Source organism: Aulonocara sp. 'chitande type north' Nkhata Bay, linkage group LG14 (assembly GCF_057382095.1).
Source record: "Aulonocara sp. 'chitande type north' Nkhata Bay isolate Kocher_YH1m ecotype deep benthic linkage group LG14, A_spYH_male_GT1.1, whole genome shotgun sequence".
NCBI classification, from domain to species: Eukaryota; Metazoa; Chordata; class Actinopteri; order Cichliformes; family Cichlidae; genus Aulonocara; species Aulonocara sp. 'chitande type north' Nkhata Bay.
The window spans coordinates 36,022,764-36,044,718 of NC_141357.1; the positions used below are offsets into that span (position 1 = coordinate 36,022,764).

Here is a 21,955-nt window from a genome sequence, read left to right on the forward strand (position 1 = left end):
CTATGAGATCAGCTTTCATTACAAACATTCACATGCTCACAGTTTTCAATCATTTTTGTGTAAAAAGGGAGTTTTGGCATCACATTTACAACAGATCTTTATGCCACACTTGGCCGGTTTAGCAGGGATGTGTTGCTGAAACTGCACCTGCCCTTGAAAGCTACCAACTGTTCATCCACACAGAAATCTGTTCAATGGAGAGAGTATTTGGGTAAAAAGGCTACAGACTATCCAAATATCCCTGAAGGCTTGTTTTGCCATGGGCTATCTGCCTGTTCTGGATTGCAGGTGTTAAACCTGCACATGCACTTCAGGATATCTCTGTCAAATTTTACAAATAAAATAATCATGTTATGTTCCCAAACCTTATTTGACTGAAAAGTGCCCCAAGACTTTTAACCATAGAGGTTAAGATGTCGTGGTTAATATATATATTTTTAAATGTGTTTAGTAATTTCAGTTTTATACGTTTTTAAAATTCTATCTTAATATTAAAAGCAGTAAATCACAATTGTCTAAAGTGGGGAAATATTAACTTAGATTTAAGTAACAATCTATGTCATGATTAAACTATATTCTTCACCATGGACATTTGCATACAAAAAACAAGGATAAAGGACTTTTTCATCTCATCAGTGGTGAAAAGAATCCCAGTGATGACTTTAAAAATATATATCCTTCATCATCGGTTCTTATCTTTTAGTCTTTGGCGCACACACACAAACAGATAAGTGAAGTAGTAATCTTTGCCCTCTGAGGCTGTTAATCATTCAGCTCTGATACCGTGAAGGTGGAGGAGCTAAAAGCTTAAAGAGAGGACTCACTCCTCCATCACTGGTGAGACGACACGGTTGCTAAACGGTCCGAGGATTCGTCCAGAAACGCCAGCGAAATGAACGAAAGGAGCAGAATCCTGCTGTGGATCCGAGAATTCAACCCCAAACAGGTTTTCACCTGGTGAGTGAACAGAGGAGGCGAGAGGGGGAGACCAGCAGTCTGATTCAAAGTGGTTCAGTTACTTGTGTTTTATTTAGACTTTCAAGTGAATCAAAAGTTGGGGTTTTTTAAATGAAAAAGCTGCTGAATGGCACGGAGGCCGAGTAAACATTTTTCTAGCAGTTTTTTGAGGGGCCATTTAAGATCATATTATCTAGAAACTAAGTCCTTCAGGTGTGCAGCTCGGTTTACATAGACTGATGGATGCTTGTAGTCCCTAAACATATGCAGATCTCACAGATTCTGATATTTTATTTACAGCGTCTCACATATAAATTTCACATGAAATTAATTAAAACATTCCAAATCAGGTGAATGTTTTCACAGATATCGCTGCAGTCAAGCTTTGAACAGACAACTTTATGATTTGCCTTCATGTAGGAGACATCTGTAAATATTAGCTGTGAACAACAGCCTCACCAAAGGGCCAATGCTTGAACAATTTTCAAAAGGGCAAAATAAACCAAAGTCCAACATTTTTTTCAAACTAAATGCAAATGACAGATTGAGGCTGAAAGATAAAAAGAAGTTATTCTTTAGCTCGACTTCATTAGTTATGCACAAGCAGTTTTCAAACCATTGTCTGTGGTTGGGCCACTGCTGTGTACAGCCAGGTCACTGTTGTAAGCCGGTACCCCTCTGCAGAGGGGCATAAACCTAAATGCTAAACCTAAATGACAAGTCTTAACTCAACATTTTAAAAACAAACAAATATTTTAAGATCCTGCAGCATTCAGTACAGCAGATTATTTTTTAAATAACATTTCTAAACTTATTTAGTCTTTTACTGTGCGTGTATGTGCCATGTCAGAGTTAACCCAAACCCTAATGTGGCATGGATGGTCTGCAGTAGGAAAACTTAAGAGAGCAGCCATTTTCAATTTATTTATTGATTTTAATTTGTGTTTTTGCTAAAGTTGTGTTTCATTTGCCTCCATATTTGTGGACCTGTGACACCACGGTTGCAGTGGGCTGCAGGCTGGATAATGAAGACTTTTCTAAAAATGTTATTCGCAGCATTTATGAATATTTAAATATCATCTATTTTAAACTTTATTTCCAGTGTTTCAGCACACATCTTTACATTTCTACTATTTTATTTTAAAGAGTCATAGGTTAAATTGTTGACTACAACTAATTTTTTTTTGTACTTACATTTTTTTGTCAAATACATTTTTAACATCAAATTATAAAACATAAAAAAACTTGCCTTTAAAGGAATAATGTGGCAGTTTACAACAGGAGATATGATTGATACCAAACTCTTATGTGGAACATAAAGTGAGTTGTGTTAGTTATACTGGGAAAACTCCATGTAGAAACCTCATCAACCAAACACCTTGTGTAAAGCAAGCTTTGCTCACAAACTCTTTAGAAAAGTGAAAAACACTTTGTATATACATGTTGAACAGCATCATCTGCCAGGCAGGAGGTTTCTCTTAAATCTGCTTACAGTGACTTCAAAAAGCAAAGCTGCCTGTTGTGCCTGTTGTTAAAGATCCGCTGCTCATCTCTCTCTCAGGCAGCTGGCCAAGACGTTGGCTATGGGTCAGGGGCTGGCGGGCCTCATCTGTGGCACAGCTATCACCTCCCAGTTCCTGGCCTCAAACTTTCACGTGAACACGCCCATGCTGCAGAGTTTCCTGAACTACCTTCTGCTGACTGTCACCTACACCACCATGCTGCTCTGCAGAACAGGTTACACCCGTGCTGAACACCTGAGATTAATGCTGAAATTTATGACATGCATAGCAACACTTCATGGCAGTAAAATTAAATCTTTATATGCCATATTACACATAAATACACAGAACACTTGATCAGTCTTTACTGGGATATTCAGAGGCAGGTTTTTCCAAACTGGGTGTTGTATTGTGATTAACAGAATGTGTAAAGTAATTGTGATGATAGAAATATTGTTTTGTGTTGCCCTTTGCAAACGGACTAGAAAAGTAAAGCGAGGTGGTTCTCTGACTAAAAATCTAAAATTTTCTATGTAAATTTGTTGATTTGTTCTTCTAAGTTTAGGACTGTCCTTTTCAGAAATTTGTGAGATTTTGTCTTGGATTTTTTTTGTAAATATGCAAATATATTTTGCTTTGCAGTGAGGCAGAGTGTCCTCAGGCTTGTTGCAGAAACAAACACATCAGTACTGAAGTTCAGGGGTGCTCCCCTTTAAAATGCAGGGGATGGCAATTTTTTACAGATTTTGAAGAGACGATGGTGGAAGTACTTGCTGCTCGGGCTGGTGGACGTGGAAGCAAACTACACTGTGGTTAAAGCGTACCAATACACCACCATCACCAGCATACAGGTGAGTAGACTTTCAAAATTTATTTCAGTGTGTTATGAAAGTGCCAAGATTACTAAGGGTGCAACCACTCCTTCAGTACATAATGTAACATAATATGCTCAATCGTATCAATCGATCACTATCAATCTTTCCTAAAATGGAAACACATGTCAGTAAATTGTAACTCAAAAGTCACAGCTGGATCAGAAGCGTTTTGGATGTTCCACACGGTAAATAATACAAATCAAATAATTCCATCAATTTGCTCCAAAAGGCACCACAAAAACTAGAAGTGTGGGGTTTGATCCAAAGAATCGATCGTATCAATACCAGCTGGCATTGGTGTTCAGTTCACTTCAGTATGTAGCCCACTAAACTGTGTTAAATTAATGAGTTGTCTTGAGGTTGAAACTGAAAGGTGTTTTGTCATTTTAACTAATTATTATGTAAAAGAAAAAATCAGAGTGAATTAGTGGTCATTAAAATTAGTTCAAAACAAATTAATTGATCCATCGCACACGTTATTGCACAGCTATCATTTCTGCCTCCAGCTGCTGGACTGCTTCGTGATCCCGGTCCTGATGGGTCTGAGCTGGTGGATTCTGAAGGCTCGCTACAGGCTGATCCACTCTGTCGCCGTCTGCATCTGTCTGCTCGGAGTGGGGGCCATGGTGGGAGCCGACCTGCTGGCTGGACGAGACCAGGGCTCCAGTAAGGAATTCTCCAAAGAGTTTACTCACTAATCAAATCCCTGATGGAAGACTATAAATTGTTTAATAAATCAAGTCCATGCAGGACACCAGTGAAAAAAAAACTTAACTTAGAGAACAGAGACGAATCCTAACACGTGAGTATTGATCTGATATCACTATCAGTGTTGGTATCTATCACTATTTGGATCAATCCACCCACCTCTACAAGACACAGAACAACACCAAGATGGTTACACTGAAAACACTCGAGACTTCATCATAAGCTTTTATTCTGTTTATGGAAAAATACAAGGAACACTTGGAAAGCTGGAAAACTGACTATGATGAGTTCAAAGACAATCTGGAAAATAGAAAGAGCTACACAGGTCATAGGTGGCTAATTGGAAACAGGTGATAATTACAAAAGAAGTAAAACTGAAAACATGGTAAAGAGGCCAGGAAGTGCAAAATAAAACAGGAAGTGACCTTAACCTTTATATGAATCCTAAATTATGACACATGTGATGTTTTGGATTTAAGTGAACGACTAAAGAAAAAATCCTTCACATATCAGGTAATTTTTAGATATAAAGACCTGTGTCAGTTTTATATTTTCAACTCCTGAGACCTTCTATTACAGAAAAAAGTTTAGATACGGTCGTGAAGGTGCGTTTTTCATCCAAACCACAGTGTTTTCCAACATGTAACACAAACCAAGTAGTGTAAGTGCCTAAACCTAACCAGGTAATAGACAAAAAAGTATAAACCAAATACATGTTTTACACTTAGCGATGGAAAAAATCAATGCAAAACATATAAGAAATAAAAAAAACTTTCTCTATGGTTATAAAACCAACAATACATCCCATTGCTACCACTTTTCCAACCTTTTGCTGACTTTTTGGTCTCTAATCTGGGATAAAAGCGTTTTCCAGCCTGTGCATGACATGCAGGGAAACCAACACTGAGGCAACATTAGCGTTCGTCTGATGATGTTGAACCTTAGCGATGATCTTGTTGTTCTCTCCTCAGCCTCAAACATCTTGTTGGGTGATGGTCTGGTGCTCCTCAGTGCTTCGCTGTATGCGGTGTCTAACGTGTGTCAGGAGTACACCGTGAAGAACCTGAGCAGGGTGGAGTTCCTGGGCATGGTCGGCCTTTTTGGCACAATCATCAGCACCATACAGATGTAAGTGTGTGTGACTGGCATCAGTTTTAGGACTCAGTGGACTTTGTGGTTTATCTGATGTTTCTGTTTTTATTTTTACTCAGGGTGATCCTGGAGCATAATGAAATTCCTGCCATCCAGTGGAGCTGGGAAGTCGGTGAGTACTGATCTGAATCAGGAACATTTTGAAGACAAAACAGGACTGCCGAAGCCTCCAGATGGTTACGCATGTTAACACATTATGAAACTATAAATATTTAAAGGAGCTATGGTACAGTCAACACAAATACTCCTAAGTGTATACTCTTTGGGACCTGAATAAACACAATATGTGTCAGAATAACTAATGCTTTAAACTATGAGAACATAAGGTTATGCACACTGAGATTTTCACAGTGAAAAAAATAACAAACTTTATTAATAAAAGCCAGAAGAAAAGAACAAAGCTGGTAGGAAAACCAATGTGTCACAACCAACTAATGCGACAAAACTAACTTAAAAAAATTATTCAAAACATAAAAGCACAAGAAAGGAGACACAAGGTCAATAATTCTTCAAGGAGGGCAAAAAGTAACAAAAAAAGAAAAGAAATGAGAAGAAAATGAAATTACAGGCAACTAAAATCTGATGTTCACAGCAGGGACCATGACAAAGGGGCAGAAATAATCTAACCCACATTCACAGAAACACAGTTCTTGTCTCGTTTGTCACATTTTCTCAGTGAAAGTTTGAAAAAACATTTTCTAAAAATCACAAAGCCACAGCATCACCCCTCATATTCATTATTTCATGAAACTTATCTTTGAGTGTATAAAGATGACTAATTTAGAGGTTTTATTAGACACTTTTGATCACCATGTTGGAGAAGTCGACCTGAGAAATAAAGAGATTTTTTCTTTCATGTTTGAGTTTTCTTTAATACTTAAATTAACTAACAGTGGTCATGTCTCTTCTCAGGACTGCTGTTCGCTGCCTATGCACTGTGTATGTATGCTCTGTACAGCTTCATGCCTATAGTGATAAAGCTAAGCAGCGCCACCTCCGTCAACCTCTCCCTGCTCACCGCTGACCTCTTCGGCCTCTTCTGTGGGATCTTCCTCTTCCACTACAACGTGAGTGCACACTCAGTTATTCTTACTTTATATATCTGACAGTCCTTTCCTTCAAACCGCCTCAAGAGGAAACTTGACCTGCACTTTAACACCCTCCCCACTGTTGGACTGTAAAAAACAATTTTAATCTTAGTAAAAAGCATCACATCGTCTGTCAATGTGTTGATCCTACAAGGTCATGACTACAGGATCTATCCAGTGTATTCCAGTATGTGATTCCTTCTCATTAGAGGGAACAATTTCACAATTTATGTTATTGGAAAAAGCCCACCATCAGCAGGAGCTGAAGTTTTATCAGTTTAATCAGTCTTCAAGTCTTCCCTCTGAACATCCAGCACCAGCATCATGCAACAGGAGGACTGATTATGATCTTTACCTTTACCCTAAGTTATGCATTTTTCCTACCATGGAAGACAGGCTCTGACAAGACTTAACTGCACATGACGTGGATACTTTCTTTGTCAGCAGCACAGACACTGAGAAAACACAATGAACGGCAATCAGTCAACTCTGGGTAAGGTATGTAGGTGTATGAACAGAGGCTTAGAACATTCAAATGAGAAAACACAAGATTTTCTGTAGTTTCTGGATTGAACAACATGTTTCACTGAAATGGTACGCAACCAACAGGGACTAAAAAAATAAAGCCAAAACAAAGTGAAACGACTGTAGTTCCTCTCACAGCCAATTAAGGCTCACTGAAACATCAAGTTGTTACTTTGTTGCTAGTTTGCCACGTTCTCTTTTGAGATGATGCTTGAATTGTGCTTCTGCAGTGAATCCAATTAAGAGTCTAGAGCACTGTACACGCAAGTGGTCAGTGCCATTTCCAGCATTCATACCTGTGCAGGCTGCATTGACAGTGGTGTGAAGTTACACACCTGGGGATGTGCACGTCCTCAAAATTGCTAATAACACAGAGACAACAGGAATACTGAACACACATTAGATTTTTAATCTTTAGAGTGTGAAACTTTGAATAGATACAAAAATGATTTATTTGCCTTTCAACAGAGCTTTAATGTGTTTTCTAGTCAGGGTCAGATGAGAATCTTTAATGTCAGTTAATGACAGGACTTATTTCCAGCACACACACATATAAACACTGATTATCTCTTCCCACCCCGTCTTTGGGTCATAATGACCTGCTGAGTGTTATGCACGCTCAGAAGTGTTAATGAATAATAATGATAAAAGTTAAAATGTAACTCTGTGCTGTGTGTTCTCATGCAGAGCTCCATGCATGTATGCAGTTTGTGCATGTGTTGAATATGAATGTCTCTTTTGACCTGCCAGTGAATTTAAATGAGTCAGTTCCAGATGAGAGGTGGCACTGTATTCTCCTAATAAAACACTCACATTTTCTCATTAATAAGCATAATTACATTCTTTGTGTCAACATCTAAACTCCCATATTGTTTTTTCTTTAATTTAACCTTTATTTATACAGGTGAGACTTAAAGTCTCATTTACCAAAAAGACCTGTTCTTATTATTTACCATGAAGTTAAATCCTGCAATTAAACGTTAAACAGAGAAACTCATAAATGTGAACACAGATGTCCAGTGTCAGACTTTACACGGACATCATATTGCACATTCAGGATCAGAAATCCAAGTCAAATAAAAAGTTGTTTCGGATCCAGACTCGCCCCCTGCTGGTCATTGGAAAAGAATACTGTGTGCAGTTGGGCCAAACCCCAGCTCAGGTAAAATGTCATTCATAACTTGAACCCAATGAACTGGTTTTCCTTCTGCACTCTGCATTTTTTTAATGCAATTTGAACATTCACTTTCTGCTCCTGCTCAGTTCTCTGGCCTCTACATTGTTTCGCTGGTGGTCATCCTCATTGGCTTTGTCGCCTTCAACGCTGTTCCGACTCCCACCGCTGCCACAGACTCCAGCCCCTCGTCTTCACCTGCTGCTACCTGCGAGGAAGGCTGCTCTGAAAACCCTGTGGATGCTCAAGAGCTGCAGCCGACTGAAGACAGGAGGAAGAGGAGCACTTCAGGGCCAGAGCAGAGCTACGGCAGCACAGAGCTCGGCACTAGAATGTGATCAGCTGGTTTACAGTCTCCAAACATGTCGTATATGTATTTTTAACCAGTTATTTATTGAGTTTTGCTTCTTATATAACACATATGCTACATGTAAAAACACACAATACAGAAGTTCATGTAAAAAAAGATAAATAAAAGTGCAAATGCAAAAGAAAAGAGTGATTTAAATTTCAGCATTTACCTCTTTAAACACATTGTGTTTCACTGAGCCATACTGAAGGCTGTCTCAAATCCTAACATGTATCGTGAAGCTGCAGGAGGAGTGATAATCAGAGGTGCACAGGTGAGTCTTTCCTGATAATGTCTTCTTCTTTTTTTTTATAAAAGAGGCCCTGCACACAGGGAGTGCTTTTTATCTGTTATGATGATGTTTCAGTTAAGATTATTACATTTTCTACCCTCCACAATTTCTGTGTGTGTAATTCAAGAAAATGTGTGATATCCTTAAATTAAAAGGGTTCCTAAATATGACACATTGCAGTGTCACACCTGAGATCGTAAACCCGCTAACAAAACTATGATGAAGTGTATCAAATGTCAAATTTTACTGAGATCGGTTTAAGAAAGGACACCTTTGGATGGATGTTTCCCCTCTCCTCCTCATCTCTGGTGGGAGGGACTAATACAAAATCAGAGGAGGCAAGGAGAGGAGTCAAGGATTCAAGGGGAGGAGCTTGATGCTGTAAATTAGTATAAATATGCTGTGCTCACTTTGGACCCGACTTTAACATCTAAACATGATTCTAAAAAGTTATCCGGCTTGTAAAATTTAACCTTCAGAGTTTCAAGCAAATCAGACTGTTCCAGACCATCAATGCAGAGAGGATGTGTCTACAGTTCAAGACTTTTATCATATATTGAGTATTGTTTCACTATGTGGTTATAAATAGTTGAAATTACAAAAAAAACTTAAACTTTTTGATAAAAACTCATTGCTATTTTATCCCTGAAAAATTCTGGAAAAACATGTTTCTAAGTTTTCATAATTTAAAAAAAAAAATAAGTATGCCTGTTTTATTTATAAGGATCTACATAGACTTGCTCCACATCCTTTAAAGGAATTTATTAATCAAAAGTCAGATTGTGAAGTTGCACAAGGGCCACCGCTAGAGGGGAGTGTGGGGCAGTCTGTAGGTGCACAACATTTAGTCAATACAGGAGCTAAATGTTGGAATGGCTTACCGAAGGCAACAAAGGAGCGTTCCACATACACAGAATTTGAGGCACATATTAAAGTGATGGTGAACCAGGTCTGTGCTCACTGGGTTCAGATGTGCAGGTCTACATGAATGACGCTGAGTAGCCTAAACATGGTGGAGAGGATCCAGGTCTAAGCTGCAGCAGCTGGCAGAGTAATGAAAAACCACCAATGGCAAAACCCACAGTGAAATTCAAAAAGGGAAAAGCCAGTGGCACACAAGGAGCAAAAACACTAAATATACACAGAAGAGACTGAATAACGAGACACAAGTGGAAACAATTAACCACAGATAAAACCGATATGCTGGCAGAAAACCAGACAGCAGGAAAATAAAGACAGGAAGTAAAAGCAAAGGTGACATGCAATAGAAAACAAAGTCACCAAGTAATACAAGAAGTCCAAACTAGGAGGGAGTCTTTGTTCGAAGACCGCTGCAGGCCGCACCTTCATGAGACATCAGACTGGATTCAATCCTCTTATGTGACCCGCAGCAACAAGGGAGAGTGATGGGAGGTATCTTCCCAGTTAAACCAGTGAAAATGAGAAAAAAAACAAAAATGGAAAATAAAAATCCGTCATTACAATCTTCTTCTCTGGTTGGTAACTTCCTGCTCAAACCTCCTCAGCCGCCTCCTCCTGAGATCCTCAAGAGTCTCCTGGGTGATGTTCAGTTTCTCTTTGCCTGGTTTGTCCTGAAAAATTAAGTTGTAGCTAAATGTTTAATTTTTAAATATAATTTGGCTCAAATGTATCTAATTTATTTTATAAAATTAAGTATTAATTTTAGCAGTGAAAGAAGACTGTCACTTCTGCCTCTTGCCTCGATGTTTCAGACTGTTTCTGATGGCCAGCTCTATCTGCTCCTCCTCCGTCAGTCCTGAGATGTAGCTCTCAGAATAATCAGACGTGTGATCCTCCGCAGGTCGAGGCTCTTCAAAGTATTCTCGTCTGGTCCCGCTGTAGCCTGCGGGCACACATGTGGACTAAAATATTAAAGTTTCTAACTTGAGTTTAATTTTTAAATCTTGCAACGTTGGGTAAAAATGAAAAGGTTACAACACAGAAAATTAATAAAAATAAAAGTACTGAGTGTCTATAAACTCTATCCACTCAAATCATCTCAAACTGGTCTCCTGAACATAACTGCGAGTTTTACTCGAATGGCCTCCACAGTCACCAGATCTACAACATGAGAGTCACATCACTGATGTTTATTCAATTAAATTCAATTTTATTTATATAGCGCCAAATCACAACATAAGTCGCCTCAAGGCGCTTCATAGATACAGAGAAAAACCCAACAATCATATGACCCCCTATGAGCAGCACTTTGGCAACAGTGGGAAGGAAAAACTCCCTTTTAACAGGAAGAAACCTCCGGCAGAACCAGGCTCAGGGAGGGGCGGCCATCTGCTGCGACCGGTTGGGGTGAGAGAAGGAAGACAGGATAAAGACATGCTGTGGAAGAGAGACAGAGGTTAATAACAGATATGATTCAATGCAGAGAGGTCTGTTAATACATAGTGAGTGAGAAAGGTGACTGGAAAGGAAAAACTCAATGCATCATGGGAATCCCCCGGCATCCTACGTCTATTGCAGCATAACTAAGGGAGGATTCAGGGTCACCTGGTCCAGCCCTAACTATATCCATATAACTATATTTCTCCAGGCTGGAGAAACTGATCAGGAGGGCTAGCTCTGTGGTCGGCATGAAGCTGGACACTCTGGTGACAGTGGCAGAGAAAAGGACATTAAAGAAACTGATGGACATTATGGACAATGCTGGGCATCCTCTGCACACGGCCATAAACAATCAGAAGAGTCTGTTCAGTGACAGGTTGCTTCTCCCAAAGACAAGAACTAACAGACTTAAAAACTCCTTTGTCCCACACGCCATCAGACTGTTTAACTCCTCTCTGGAGGGGAGAGGGAGGGGAAACAGGAGGACAAAGGAGGGGGGAACAACTAAGCTGTAGTGCCTCTTCACCTCACTGTGCAATACCTTTTGTGCAATACTTTTGTAAATAGTCAACAGTGCAATAGACTCAATACTTGAAATGTGCAATTCACTTGTATTTTTTATTTTTTATTCCTATTTATTCTATTTATCCCCTTTGTATATTTTATTTATATTTGTCTCTGTATTTATATATGTGTGTGTGTGTGTGTGTGTGTGTGTGTGTGTGTGTGTGTGTGTGTGTGTGTGTGTGTGTGTGTATATAATATTCTGTAACTCTGTAACTTCTGTCGGTGCTGTGCTTTTTTGGAAATCGAATTTCCCAGAGGAACCCACCCGAGGGATTAATAAAGTTCTATCTTATCTTATCTTATCTTATATGCTTTAGCAAAAAGGAAAGTTTTAAGCCTAATCTTGAAAGTAGAGATAGTGTCTGTCTCCTGAATCCAAACTGGAAGCTGGTTCCACAGAAGAGGGGCCTGAAAACTGAAGGCTCTGCCTCCCATTCTACTTTTAAATACTCTAGGAACAACAAGTAGGCCTGCAGAGCGAGAGCGAAGTGCTCTAATAGGGTGATATGGTACTACAAGGTCATTAAGATAAGATGGGGCCTGATTATTTAAGACCTTGTATGTGAGGAGCAGGATTTTGAATTCAATTCTGGATTTAACAGGAAGCCAATGAAGGGAAGCCAAAACAGGAGAAATCAATCAATAAATAAGTCAATAAATATGTGACCTTAATTCTTCAGACTGCTGTGAAGGCAAAAAGGGTCCAAGACTGCAAGGTGCACATTCACTAATCTTAGGTTTGGCAGCGTTTTTAGGTAGATAAAGGTGAATGGCTTGATCAAGAATTGAGCTGCGGTTTGTGGAAGGCCTTCATGGGCACATGCGGTGGCTCCAGGGCCCGTCAGATCCTTGTGTACTAATGAGAAGTGAAGAAGTGAAAGAACTGAAAAAGGGGGAGGTTGGGTACGAAAACAAGAGCGAACAGCTTGTCATATATATTTAAGACCTGGAAGGGGTGTGTTTGGAGGCATGGTCCCACTCCTGAAATTCAGATAATTTATCTCCAATAATAAAGTGTTGAAGATAAATTGAGGCAACCTCATCATGGATCCTAAAGTGGTTCGTCTTTCAGAAAGTGGGCACCCAGGTTTTAAAAGCTGTACCAGAAAACTGAACAAACAGTCTTTCTCACTGGATTATTTCATATTCTATAAAACAGTGGATCCTTTATGTTTTCTATAACATTGCTGTTGTACCTGAAAAGCTGTAGTATGAACGCTGGCGTGAAGTAACTCCATCTGAAGATATCATATCTGATTGGAGAGAGAGAAAAGAGCATTTTCAGGTTCATATATAAGTATTAAAGATTTCTTTCACACAGGCTCACACAGTTAACAAATACAACATGCTGTAACTGCTAATGTGATGTTTGCTGATCATGACTGTGTAAAAAACACAATTTTATCATTTTGTTTTATTTGTTTGCAGAATGAAGAATTCATTCGCTACACAAACTGAAAAAGCAGCATTCAGACCTGCACATGCCTCCATGATGGTCTTCAGTGGACCCACAGTGTAGAGCTGACCCACCAGGACACCTGCCAGGTGGCCAACCAGAGAGGTCCTGAAAGAGAGCAGCAGGGAAAAAGACCATGATGATAAAATATCTGCTCAGTTTTAGATAAAAAAAGATGCTGCCTTCAAATCTACGCTTCAAAATCGATTTTGTTTTCTCAGTGATCATCTTGGACTGGAGCAGTCTCTCACCCAGGAGCGATTAGATAGATGAGCACCAGCTCCACCCAGCTAGCAAACTGATTGGACACCCGAATATTCATAACGTACGTCACACCACCGGGGTTGAAGTGGTTATTGACGATCTTCAGAGCAAACAAGACCCCTGCAAACAGATGTGGTTGTAAAATTAAGGAAGGAAAATGTTATAAATATCTCGTTATGATTAGTTGATTAATCATTTAGGTGAAAATATATATTTAGTCCAAGAATGAAAAGAATTCAGTTTCTCTGAGAGGAAGAAAAACAGCAAATCTTCTCATTTTAAAAGATGAAAGTTTCACCTTCTGGCAACGTATTATAGTTATTATGTTTAAATTAGTGTATTTAGCTTAATATAGACTATTTTTTACTTACTTATTTTATATATTTGTTTGATTTTATAACTTGGATTTATTGTGGCTGCAGGATTTTAAACATTCAACTACAAAATATTAATGGTGTTAATTAAGTAATTAATTAAGGTGTCGTCTACATATCTGTACCAGTGGCTGGGTACTCTTCCTTTGAAAGAGCCAAGAGCCTTCCTTTCCACTTCCTCCATGTAAAGGTTGGCTACAACAGGGGAGCCCATGGCACAGCCATGTTTTTGTCTGTAGAAGCCTTCGTTGTATTTGAAGTATGTTGTAGTAAGGCAGAGGTCTAACAGACTACAATGACCTGGATGACTGAGAACCTTCACAGACATGTTTAGTTCTGGTTCTTTACGTCTTGATGCATTCTCAATCATCCAGGAAAGAAAATCTCCAAAAGTTGATTGTGTTCATCTGGACGTAGCGTTTTGTGGGAGAAACGTTTCGTCACTCATCCAGGTGACTTCTTCAGTCTCAGCTGACTGCAGGTTTCAATCTTATAAACAGCACATTTGCATAATGACTGAAACCAGCCCACTGAAGGAACAATGGGCTGGGAGGTCAGTTCCTTAATCTTAATTATGCAAATTCTCATGGTCATTGATCAACAACCACTGATCAATAACCATGAGTACCATTCACAGAGAGTTGGGGAATGGCTGCAATCACAGCATTGTAAGATGGTGACAGATGTACCCTTAGGCCCCCTCCTCGATTCAGAGATGGTCTTTCCCTTTTCACGTAAATGGCCTCCTTGACTCCGCCCTCAAACCAGCGTTCCTCCCTGTCCAGGATGTGTACATCCTCATCATTGAAAGAGTGTCCACTGGCCTGTAGGTGTAAATAGACTGCAGAGTCCTGGCCTGACGAGGTGGCTCTTCTGTGTTGTGCCATCCGCTTTGCCAGAGGTTGTTTGGTTTCCCTGATGTATAAATCCTGGCAATCCTCCTGCACTTAACAGCGTACACTGTGTTACTCTGTTTGTGTCGGGGGAGCCGATCCTTGGGGTGGACCAGTTTTGGCGCAGCATGTTTTGGGGTTTAAAAGCTAGAGACACCCGGTGTTTAGAAAAAATGTGTCTCAACTGCTCCGATACTCCCGACACGGTTTAGAATTCTTATTGAGTGGATTGTAGTATATTATTATTTCTGTACTATAAGTTTCTTATAGTTTTTAAAAAAAATGTTTTTCTTTTGGCTTTGGCCTTTTTTCTCCTTTGTATATTTTATTGTTTTTAGATTTACGTTTTGTTTTTGTTTCTAGTTTTTTTTCTAGTTGATTCATTTTGTTCTTAAGTATTTTAGCTGTCTTTTATTCATCTGTGTTTTTGTATCTTTAACTTGTATGAGGTCATTAGGATCCTTGGTCTTAGTTGGTTTCTGTTAGTGTTTGAGTTTATTCACGTTTCACCAGTATCCACTTAAATGTTATTGTGGACAAGGTCACTAAACTAAACCCAGTCATATTCCAAGAGCACTGATCTAGAGGGGAGCTGCCCCAACAGGTGTGGTTGGTGGCCTGAAAGTGGGCCTGCAAGGTTACCCGGGTCTGCAGGGCAGGGTGGACATCTGGAGGACAGGGGCAGTCAGAATTTAGTGCCCTCACCCATCTGCATCCAAGCTCTGCACTGCCTACCGGGTACAACCCATAGGATCAGTGACTGGTCTATTTGAACAGAGAGCCAATCCAGACTTCCTGTATTGGGATGCTGGTTCCACAGATCAACACATTCAACTACCAAAATTTTACATTATACTTCAAAAGTTAATATTTAATCACGTCTAAAAAAATTTATGCTGATAATTTTGGTGCTGATGGATCACTCCTTCGCGTTTTTATTTAACAGTTACTTAAAGTACTTTTTTATCTTATCTTGTTATACATACATCTAGATTTTCTTCCTTTGAATCACTACTACTGCTGGGAGTTTGTACCTGAGAAACCGACAGCACACTCTCTGCTGAAAGCCTGCACATATTCCAATAATGGATCAGAAGAATCCGTGCCCTCCATGAGCTTAATCATCAGCGCCTGCAGCAGCAGGTACACCAATCCAGTGAGCAGAAAGAAGACTGACAGCAGGTACAGGAACCAAGGTCCACCCAGACGTCGCTCCAGCCTGATGCCTTTCCACAGGAAGGACGCCATGTTGAAGTAAAGGTGCCAATCATCGATGTGATGCAGGGGGGACAGGAAGAGGCGTCGCCACTCTTTATTTCGGTACACCTGATCAAGGCTCATGCAAGCCTGGACACAAAGTAAAAACAGTCGTATGCTTTTGATTCTTTTTAATACATCAATAATGTGAATCCAAAATCATTGACAGGCGACTTTGAAGGCAGGATGCTTCAGCTGATGGTTCAGTATGAAGAATGCTCCTGCACACCTTTTATTATATTCGTCAGCAGAAAAACCATGAACAAAAACCAGTTTGTCAGTTCTGTTTGCAGCCATGCAGGTGTTGGCTGTCACAGAAGCACCGCCATGTGGGCTGTTTGTTTTTTTTAAATCCAGTTTCCTCTTTCTGTTGCTAAATTATTCAACAAAATTCTCGCCTGTCTTTCTGTTTAAAGGTTCACCTCAGGGTTTTTCCATTTTTTGTTCAGACTCGTTGTTTCATCATTAAAGACATGATTCTCTTCAACCGGGAAGATAATCTTCAATTTTTATGACTTAATTATATATTTTTGCCTGTCATCCGAATGCCTGCCATTTTCTGGTTCTCCTGCTTATTACTAATAAAAACAACTTCTGATTCTGAAGAAAGTCAGTCTAAGATGCAATCGCTGCACTCAACGTTTTGTTCATGAACTAATTATAAAACGACAGGTTAATTTCTGTCCCAACAGGTACACTTTAAGTAGCAGAGAGGTGCTGCTATCAAATGTCATTGGTTAACTGATCATCAGCAAGTGAGAGTTGGACTTGTGTTTTAGCCACAGGACCCAGGCACCTTACAGTCATTGACTAGAGACCATGAACTTTTCTGTACACTAAAGTATTCTAGGGTCATATGTGAGACCATCTGTCAGACGTCTAAAGCTTTGGGTCATGCAACGGGACAATGATCCCAACACAACAAAGCAACAAAAGAAAAGAATCAAGGTGCTGCAATAAACCAGTCAAAGTCTAGACCTCATCCTAAATAAAAGGCTGTGGCTGAGACCTTTAGAGAGATGTGTGTAAATAAACACCTCAAATTCTCAGTAAGTCTATGCCAGGGTGCTGGAAAGGAGAGTTTGTCCGCCAGTCAAACCTCAGATACAGGAGGAACAATGCGGTTTTCGTCCTGGTCGTGGAACACTGGACCAGCTCTTTATGCTCTCAAGGATACTTGAGGGTGCATGGGAGTTTGCCCAACCAGTCTACATGTGTTTTGTGGACTTGGAGAAGGCATTCAACCGTGTCCCTCAGGGTGTCCTGTGGGAGGTGATACGGGAGTATGGGGTGTCTGGCCCATTGCTACGGCCATTCAATGATGTCTGAGGGCGTCTGCCACCCACTGGCAGGGGAAGTGATGGTGGTGGTGCGGGGGGGGGGGGGGGGGGGGGGGGGGGGTGTAGCCCTCCATACATTGGAGGGCCTGAGATGTCCCTAGAGAGGTGGCGTCTGATACCTGACCTGACATATAGACACAAACAATCAGGCACACACAGATACGACCCCCCCACCCCTCCAATGCACACATATGCAAATACTCAGCACTCACCCAACGTGGAGACAGACATAAATAGACATAAATCTATATAATATAATATAATGTTACAGTGGGGAGTTACCTTCAGTGGTGGAGCAGGAGGAAACACGTACAGGTACACATTGAATCCCAGGACAGCCAGGGTGATGGCTGGGATGTTTCCCGGACCCTCCTGGAACAGCTGGACAAGCAGGAGCAGGAGGCCTGCCTGGAAACCCCTCTGCATGCTGAAAGCTGAGGTTTAAAGGAACTGTTGACATGACAGATAAAGACAGACAACAATTCACAGTTCAGGCCAATTTAGACTCACCAATTAACCAGACCTATGCATGCATGTCTTTGGACTGTGGGAGGAAGCCTGAGTACCCAGAGAGAACCCACACAGGCCAGAGATTACACAGACAGCACCGGCAGGCCGGTGGATTCAACCTTACTGTGTGGCACTAACCACTGCGTGGTTAGTAACAAAACTATACAGCAGAAAAATAAAGTTTCACGGGATTGTTTTACTTTGTCGACAGCGCTACTGTCGGAAGATGTGACTATCAAACAAACATGGACAATGAAAAGTAAAATTGATTGTATTACCACCGACTATATAATTTACACTTATAAACACAAACAAACAAAAACCATCCAGCCAAAAGAGAATATTACAGTTTTTGTTTCAAACCTTTTATTAAAAACTAGTATGTGTCAAAACTTCTTTCTCACAGCAGCAATACTGAAGGGACCATTTCATGTAATCACATCACAGTCTGAATGATGAAAAAACACAATTTATCCCATTACAGATGCTCCTAACAGATGTCCACTCTTTTGCTGTTATTGTCACTGAGACATTTTTAGATCGACAATTTTTAAAAAAATTAAAAACATGCTAGTAACATCTTTTGGCGTTTGACAAAATTAATTGCAATTAAACATTAAACAATGAGTGAGCATAGTCATGATTTGGGGGAAAAGCACGCGCCCACGCACGTGCAGAGTGGGGTTGGTTCAGTTGGGGGATGATACACGCCATAACATTAGTATTTAAGTCTTTAGCTAACTTCTAAAAGAGCTCAGTGCTGCAGGCAGAGCTCTCCACTGGTCATGCGCCGCACAGCCTCAAAGATCTCCCTGCACCCTTAGGTGGATGTGCAAGAACAAACAGAGTGAGACTGTCAAACCTAAGTGAGCAAATGGACATGTTTAGAGTTTGATAATCAGATATAACATTATAATAACTGTGTGCTGAAAGACGCTCAAATACACATTCTCTTGAGCATTTATCTGCACTCCTTTAGCTCCCTAAATGTTGAAATGTTAATGTTTCTTTTTCACAGATGAGTCACTTTATTTCATTATTTCATGAACTAAATGACAAAGACGGGGTCTATCTAATAATATCTAAAAAACAAACAAACCAACAAACAAACAGAAAAATGTTTAGCATCTAGGCTTGTATAGACCTGTGCATCACGAGATTAGCGGTGCCCACACAGTTACAGCCAAACCTTCACTTTTTCACATAATGTAAACATGAATCTGCAGTCTTTAGACTCAGCAGTGTCTGCTCCTCGTCCTCATTATTTCTCTTTTAATAAGAATCAGCAGGATCTGAACAAACTTACAGGTCAACTCAGTGCCGTCTGGCGATGTGTTTGTTTATGCATGCTTTGGGTCGGGCGCACACTTCTGTGGGTCTGTCTGCGCGCTCCCGCCGGGGGACGAAAATCGAAAGTGATACCTCAGAGGAGAACGACCCCGCGCAATAAATTAATAAACAAATAGCAGCACAAACAGTTTGATTGCCGGTGGGCAATAAATCCATCAGCGGGCAACACGTCACCCTCGGTATGTTTGCACAGCGAGATTTCATTGGCTGAGGACGGAGCTGGGCTTTAGAGACGATCTGAAACGCATCCGTGTAAATCCTGCGCCGTGGATGCTTATATCCTATTCCATCCTTCCATAATTACATTTCTATTAAAATATATGAGTTTGTAAAGAACAGCTAACAAACACAAAGCTCTGCAGCATGTGATAACTAACCGCTCTGAGCCCAGGGCGAAGTGTGTTAATCACACCCGGGTTACGTTTCTGTGATGTGGATTCACTTACCCTAACACCGCTGATCAGGATAACCGACCACACTAGGCTGGTTGTTAACTTGCTAAGTTAACCCAGGTTTCTCCTGCGCGTTCACGGGAAAGGGTGGCACTGTGGCACATCATCAATCTAAAAGTGGGCGTTTCACTTTACTTCACCCTGCTGTTTATTTCTAAGGTGACGGCAGCTCGGAAGCTTTAAACTATGCTACATAGTTTAAATGCTACTACAACAATGCTAGTGCTAGCGGCGCTAACGGCTGCAGATAGGAAGATACTGCCAGCACCGGAAACGTGCTCGTCATCTCCGAGCATGAAGTAAGGAGAGCCTTCAAGAGAGTGAACACCAGGAAAGCAGCAGGACCAGACGGCATCCCAGGTCGTATCCTCAGAGACTGCGCATACCAGCTAGCTCCTGTGTTCACTGAGATATTCAACATCTCTTTATCTCACTCGGTGATCCCCACATGCTTCAAAGAGTCCATCATTGTTCCTGTCCCGAAGAAACCCCACCCTGCTTCTCTCAATGACTATCGCCCTGTAGCCCTCACCTCAGTAGTGATGAAGTGCTTTGAACGCCTGGTCAGAGACTTCATCATTTCTTCACTACCAGACACACTGGACCCACTACAGTTCGCTTACCGTCCAAATCGTTCCACAGACGATGCCATCTCTCATCTCCTCCACACATCACTCACTCACTTGGACACTAGAAGGGGGAATTATGTTAAAATGCTCTTCATAGACTACAGCTCTGCATTTAACACCATAATTCCCTCCACACTCACCACCAAGCTGGAGCATCTGGGACTCAGCTCATCTATGTGTCAGTGGATCTCCAACTTCCTAACTGGCAGACCACAGGCAGTAAGGATGGGCGGACATGTCTCAGCTTCCACCACTCTCAGCACTGGAGCCCCCCAGGGGTGTGTTCTGAGCCCCCTGCTGTACTCTTTGTACACATATGACTGTGTGGCCCCTACCAGCTCCACCACCATCGTCAAGTTTGCTGACGACACCGTTGTGGTGGGCCTGATCTCTGATAACAACGAGACGGCCTACCTGAAGGAGATTAGGAATCTGGAGAACTGGTGCCAGAGAACAACCTCCTTCTAAACGTCAGTAAGACAAAGGAGCTGATAGTGGACTTCAGCACCAAGCAGGAGAGGAACTACCAGACCCCCGTCATCAACGAGTGCCCAGTGGAGAGAGTGGACTGTTCTCTCTGCTGAGGTCAGGAAAGCGATTCCGCTCCCTGAAGACCAACACAGAGAGACTGAGGAGGAGCTTCTTCCCGCAGGCGATACGGTCTCTCAATCACACCACCACACAGTACTGACCCACACATACAGTTCTTACACACACACTGGACATTCTGGACATTGTTTTCACTTCATCACTTAAATCACTTTAAGCATATTTGCACTGCACAAGACATAATGTGGATTGCACAACACTGGTCACTATATTCTTCATTTCCAGTTAATACTTGTACAGCTGCTGTTATTGTGTATATATTTATTTATATTTCTTCATACATTCTTATATAGTTCTATACTGTGTATTGTGTATTTTGTTGTACAGTTATTTTATTTTCAACTTTAATTTATATATTTTATCTTATTCTTTCCCAGTTAAATTTACCCTTCATTCTAATTTGTGTTGTGCAGTTATTTCATTTTTAACCTTAATTTATATTTTATTCCTTCCTAGTTAAATTTACCCTTTTTAATTTTTCATATTTATTTCCTATCTTATTCATAGCCTTTTCCTTTTTTTTTTAGGTCACGAGCAGTTGTCCAAGCATTTCACTGCATATCGTACTGTGTATGACTGTGTACGTGACAAATAAAATTTGAATTTGAAACTGGATTCATTTTAAATGGAGGCTGTAGCTGAAATGTTTGTGTGGGTTGCCATGACAACACCAAAGTGAATCTGAGATCGTTATTGTTTTCTATTTGTTTTCTTTATTTGCTTCTCATGCTTGTGTACATTTGCAGTAGGGCTGCCACAAACGATTATTTTGATAGTCGACTAGTCACCGATTATTTTTGCGATTAGTCGACTAATCAGATCATCATCCATTGGACGTACAGCGTACAGCTTATTGCACCAGCAGCATCTGGTCTTATATAACTATCATTAGCTTACAGCTTGAAGTGTTTGTGCTAACTAAAAATAAAGACAAGATGGTAGTTTATTAATTTTTAATGAAATTTGTGTTACGATATTACTTCAGGGAGCAGACATGACACCGTCTTAGGTTTTAGCCATCACTTTTTTATTATCTCCACACCACCCTCCGGTGGCTTCCACATGAACTGCACCTTAAACAACAACTGTTCACTCATATCATGACATCCCCCTTTTTTTTTTTTTCAACAACAGGGGCAAACAACAAAGTAACTCACAACACCACTCAAGGCCCATGACCAGAGGGAAAAAAGAAAGGGAGAAAAAAAAATGCCTCTTGGCATACTCACATTTCTCTCTAGTGAACACTTTTTTTTATTTTTTTTTATTTT

The 21,955-nt window shown here is 40.6% G+C and overlaps 2 protein-coding genes across 9 annotated transcripts; one reads left to right on the forward strand and one right to left on the reverse strand.

Moving 5' to 3' along the window:
• Positions 1–858: 858 nt before the first annotated feature.
• Positions 859–8,913, forward strand: LOC147315129 (queuine/queuosine transporter SLC35F2-like). 2 transcript variants are annotated; one of them, XM_086262390.1, is made up of 9 exons: positions 859–957; positions 2,519–2,694; positions 3,183–3,310; positions 3,841–4,000; positions 5,014–5,170; positions 5,254–5,306; positions 6,107–6,261; positions 7,865–7,969; positions 8,071–8,913. In XM_086262390.1, the coding sequence occupies exons 1-9, from the start codon at positions 893–895 to the stop codon at positions 8,317–8,319; spliced, it is 1,248 nt and encodes a 415-aa protein (XP_086118516.1). In that variant the 5' UTR covers positions 859–892; the 3' UTR covers positions 8,320–8,913. The 2 variants fall into 2 exon arrangements, with proteins under 2 accessions (XP_086118516.1, XP_086118517.1); XM_086262391.1 differs by lacking the exon at positions 7,865–7,969.
• On the reverse strand, positions 7,358–20,331 carry LOC147315130 (rhomboid-related protein 4-like). 7 transcript variants are annotated; one of them, XM_086262386.1, is made up of 8 exons: positions 20,216–20,331; positions 17,417–17,584; positions 15,572–15,884; positions 13,258–13,390; positions 13,026–13,114; positions 12,747–12,803; positions 10,343–10,486; positions 7,358–10,214 (listed from the first exon to the last, which is right to left on the reverse strand). In XM_086262386.1, the coding sequence occupies exons 2-8, from the start codon at positions 17,558–17,560 to the stop codon at positions 10,168–10,170; spliced, it is 927 nt and encodes a 308-aa protein (XP_086118512.1). In that variant the 5' UTR covers positions 17,561–17,584; positions 20,216–20,331; the 3' UTR covers positions 7,358–10,167. The 7 variants fall into 7 exon arrangements, with proteins under 7 accessions (XP_086118512.1, XP_086118511.1, XP_086118513.1 ...); XM_086262385.1 differs by lacking the exon at positions 20,216–20,331 and adding an exon at positions 20,070–20,207; XM_086262387.1 differs by lacking the exon at positions 20,216–20,331 and adding an exon at positions 19,979–20,046.
• Positions 20,332–21,955: the final 1,624 nt, after the last annotated feature.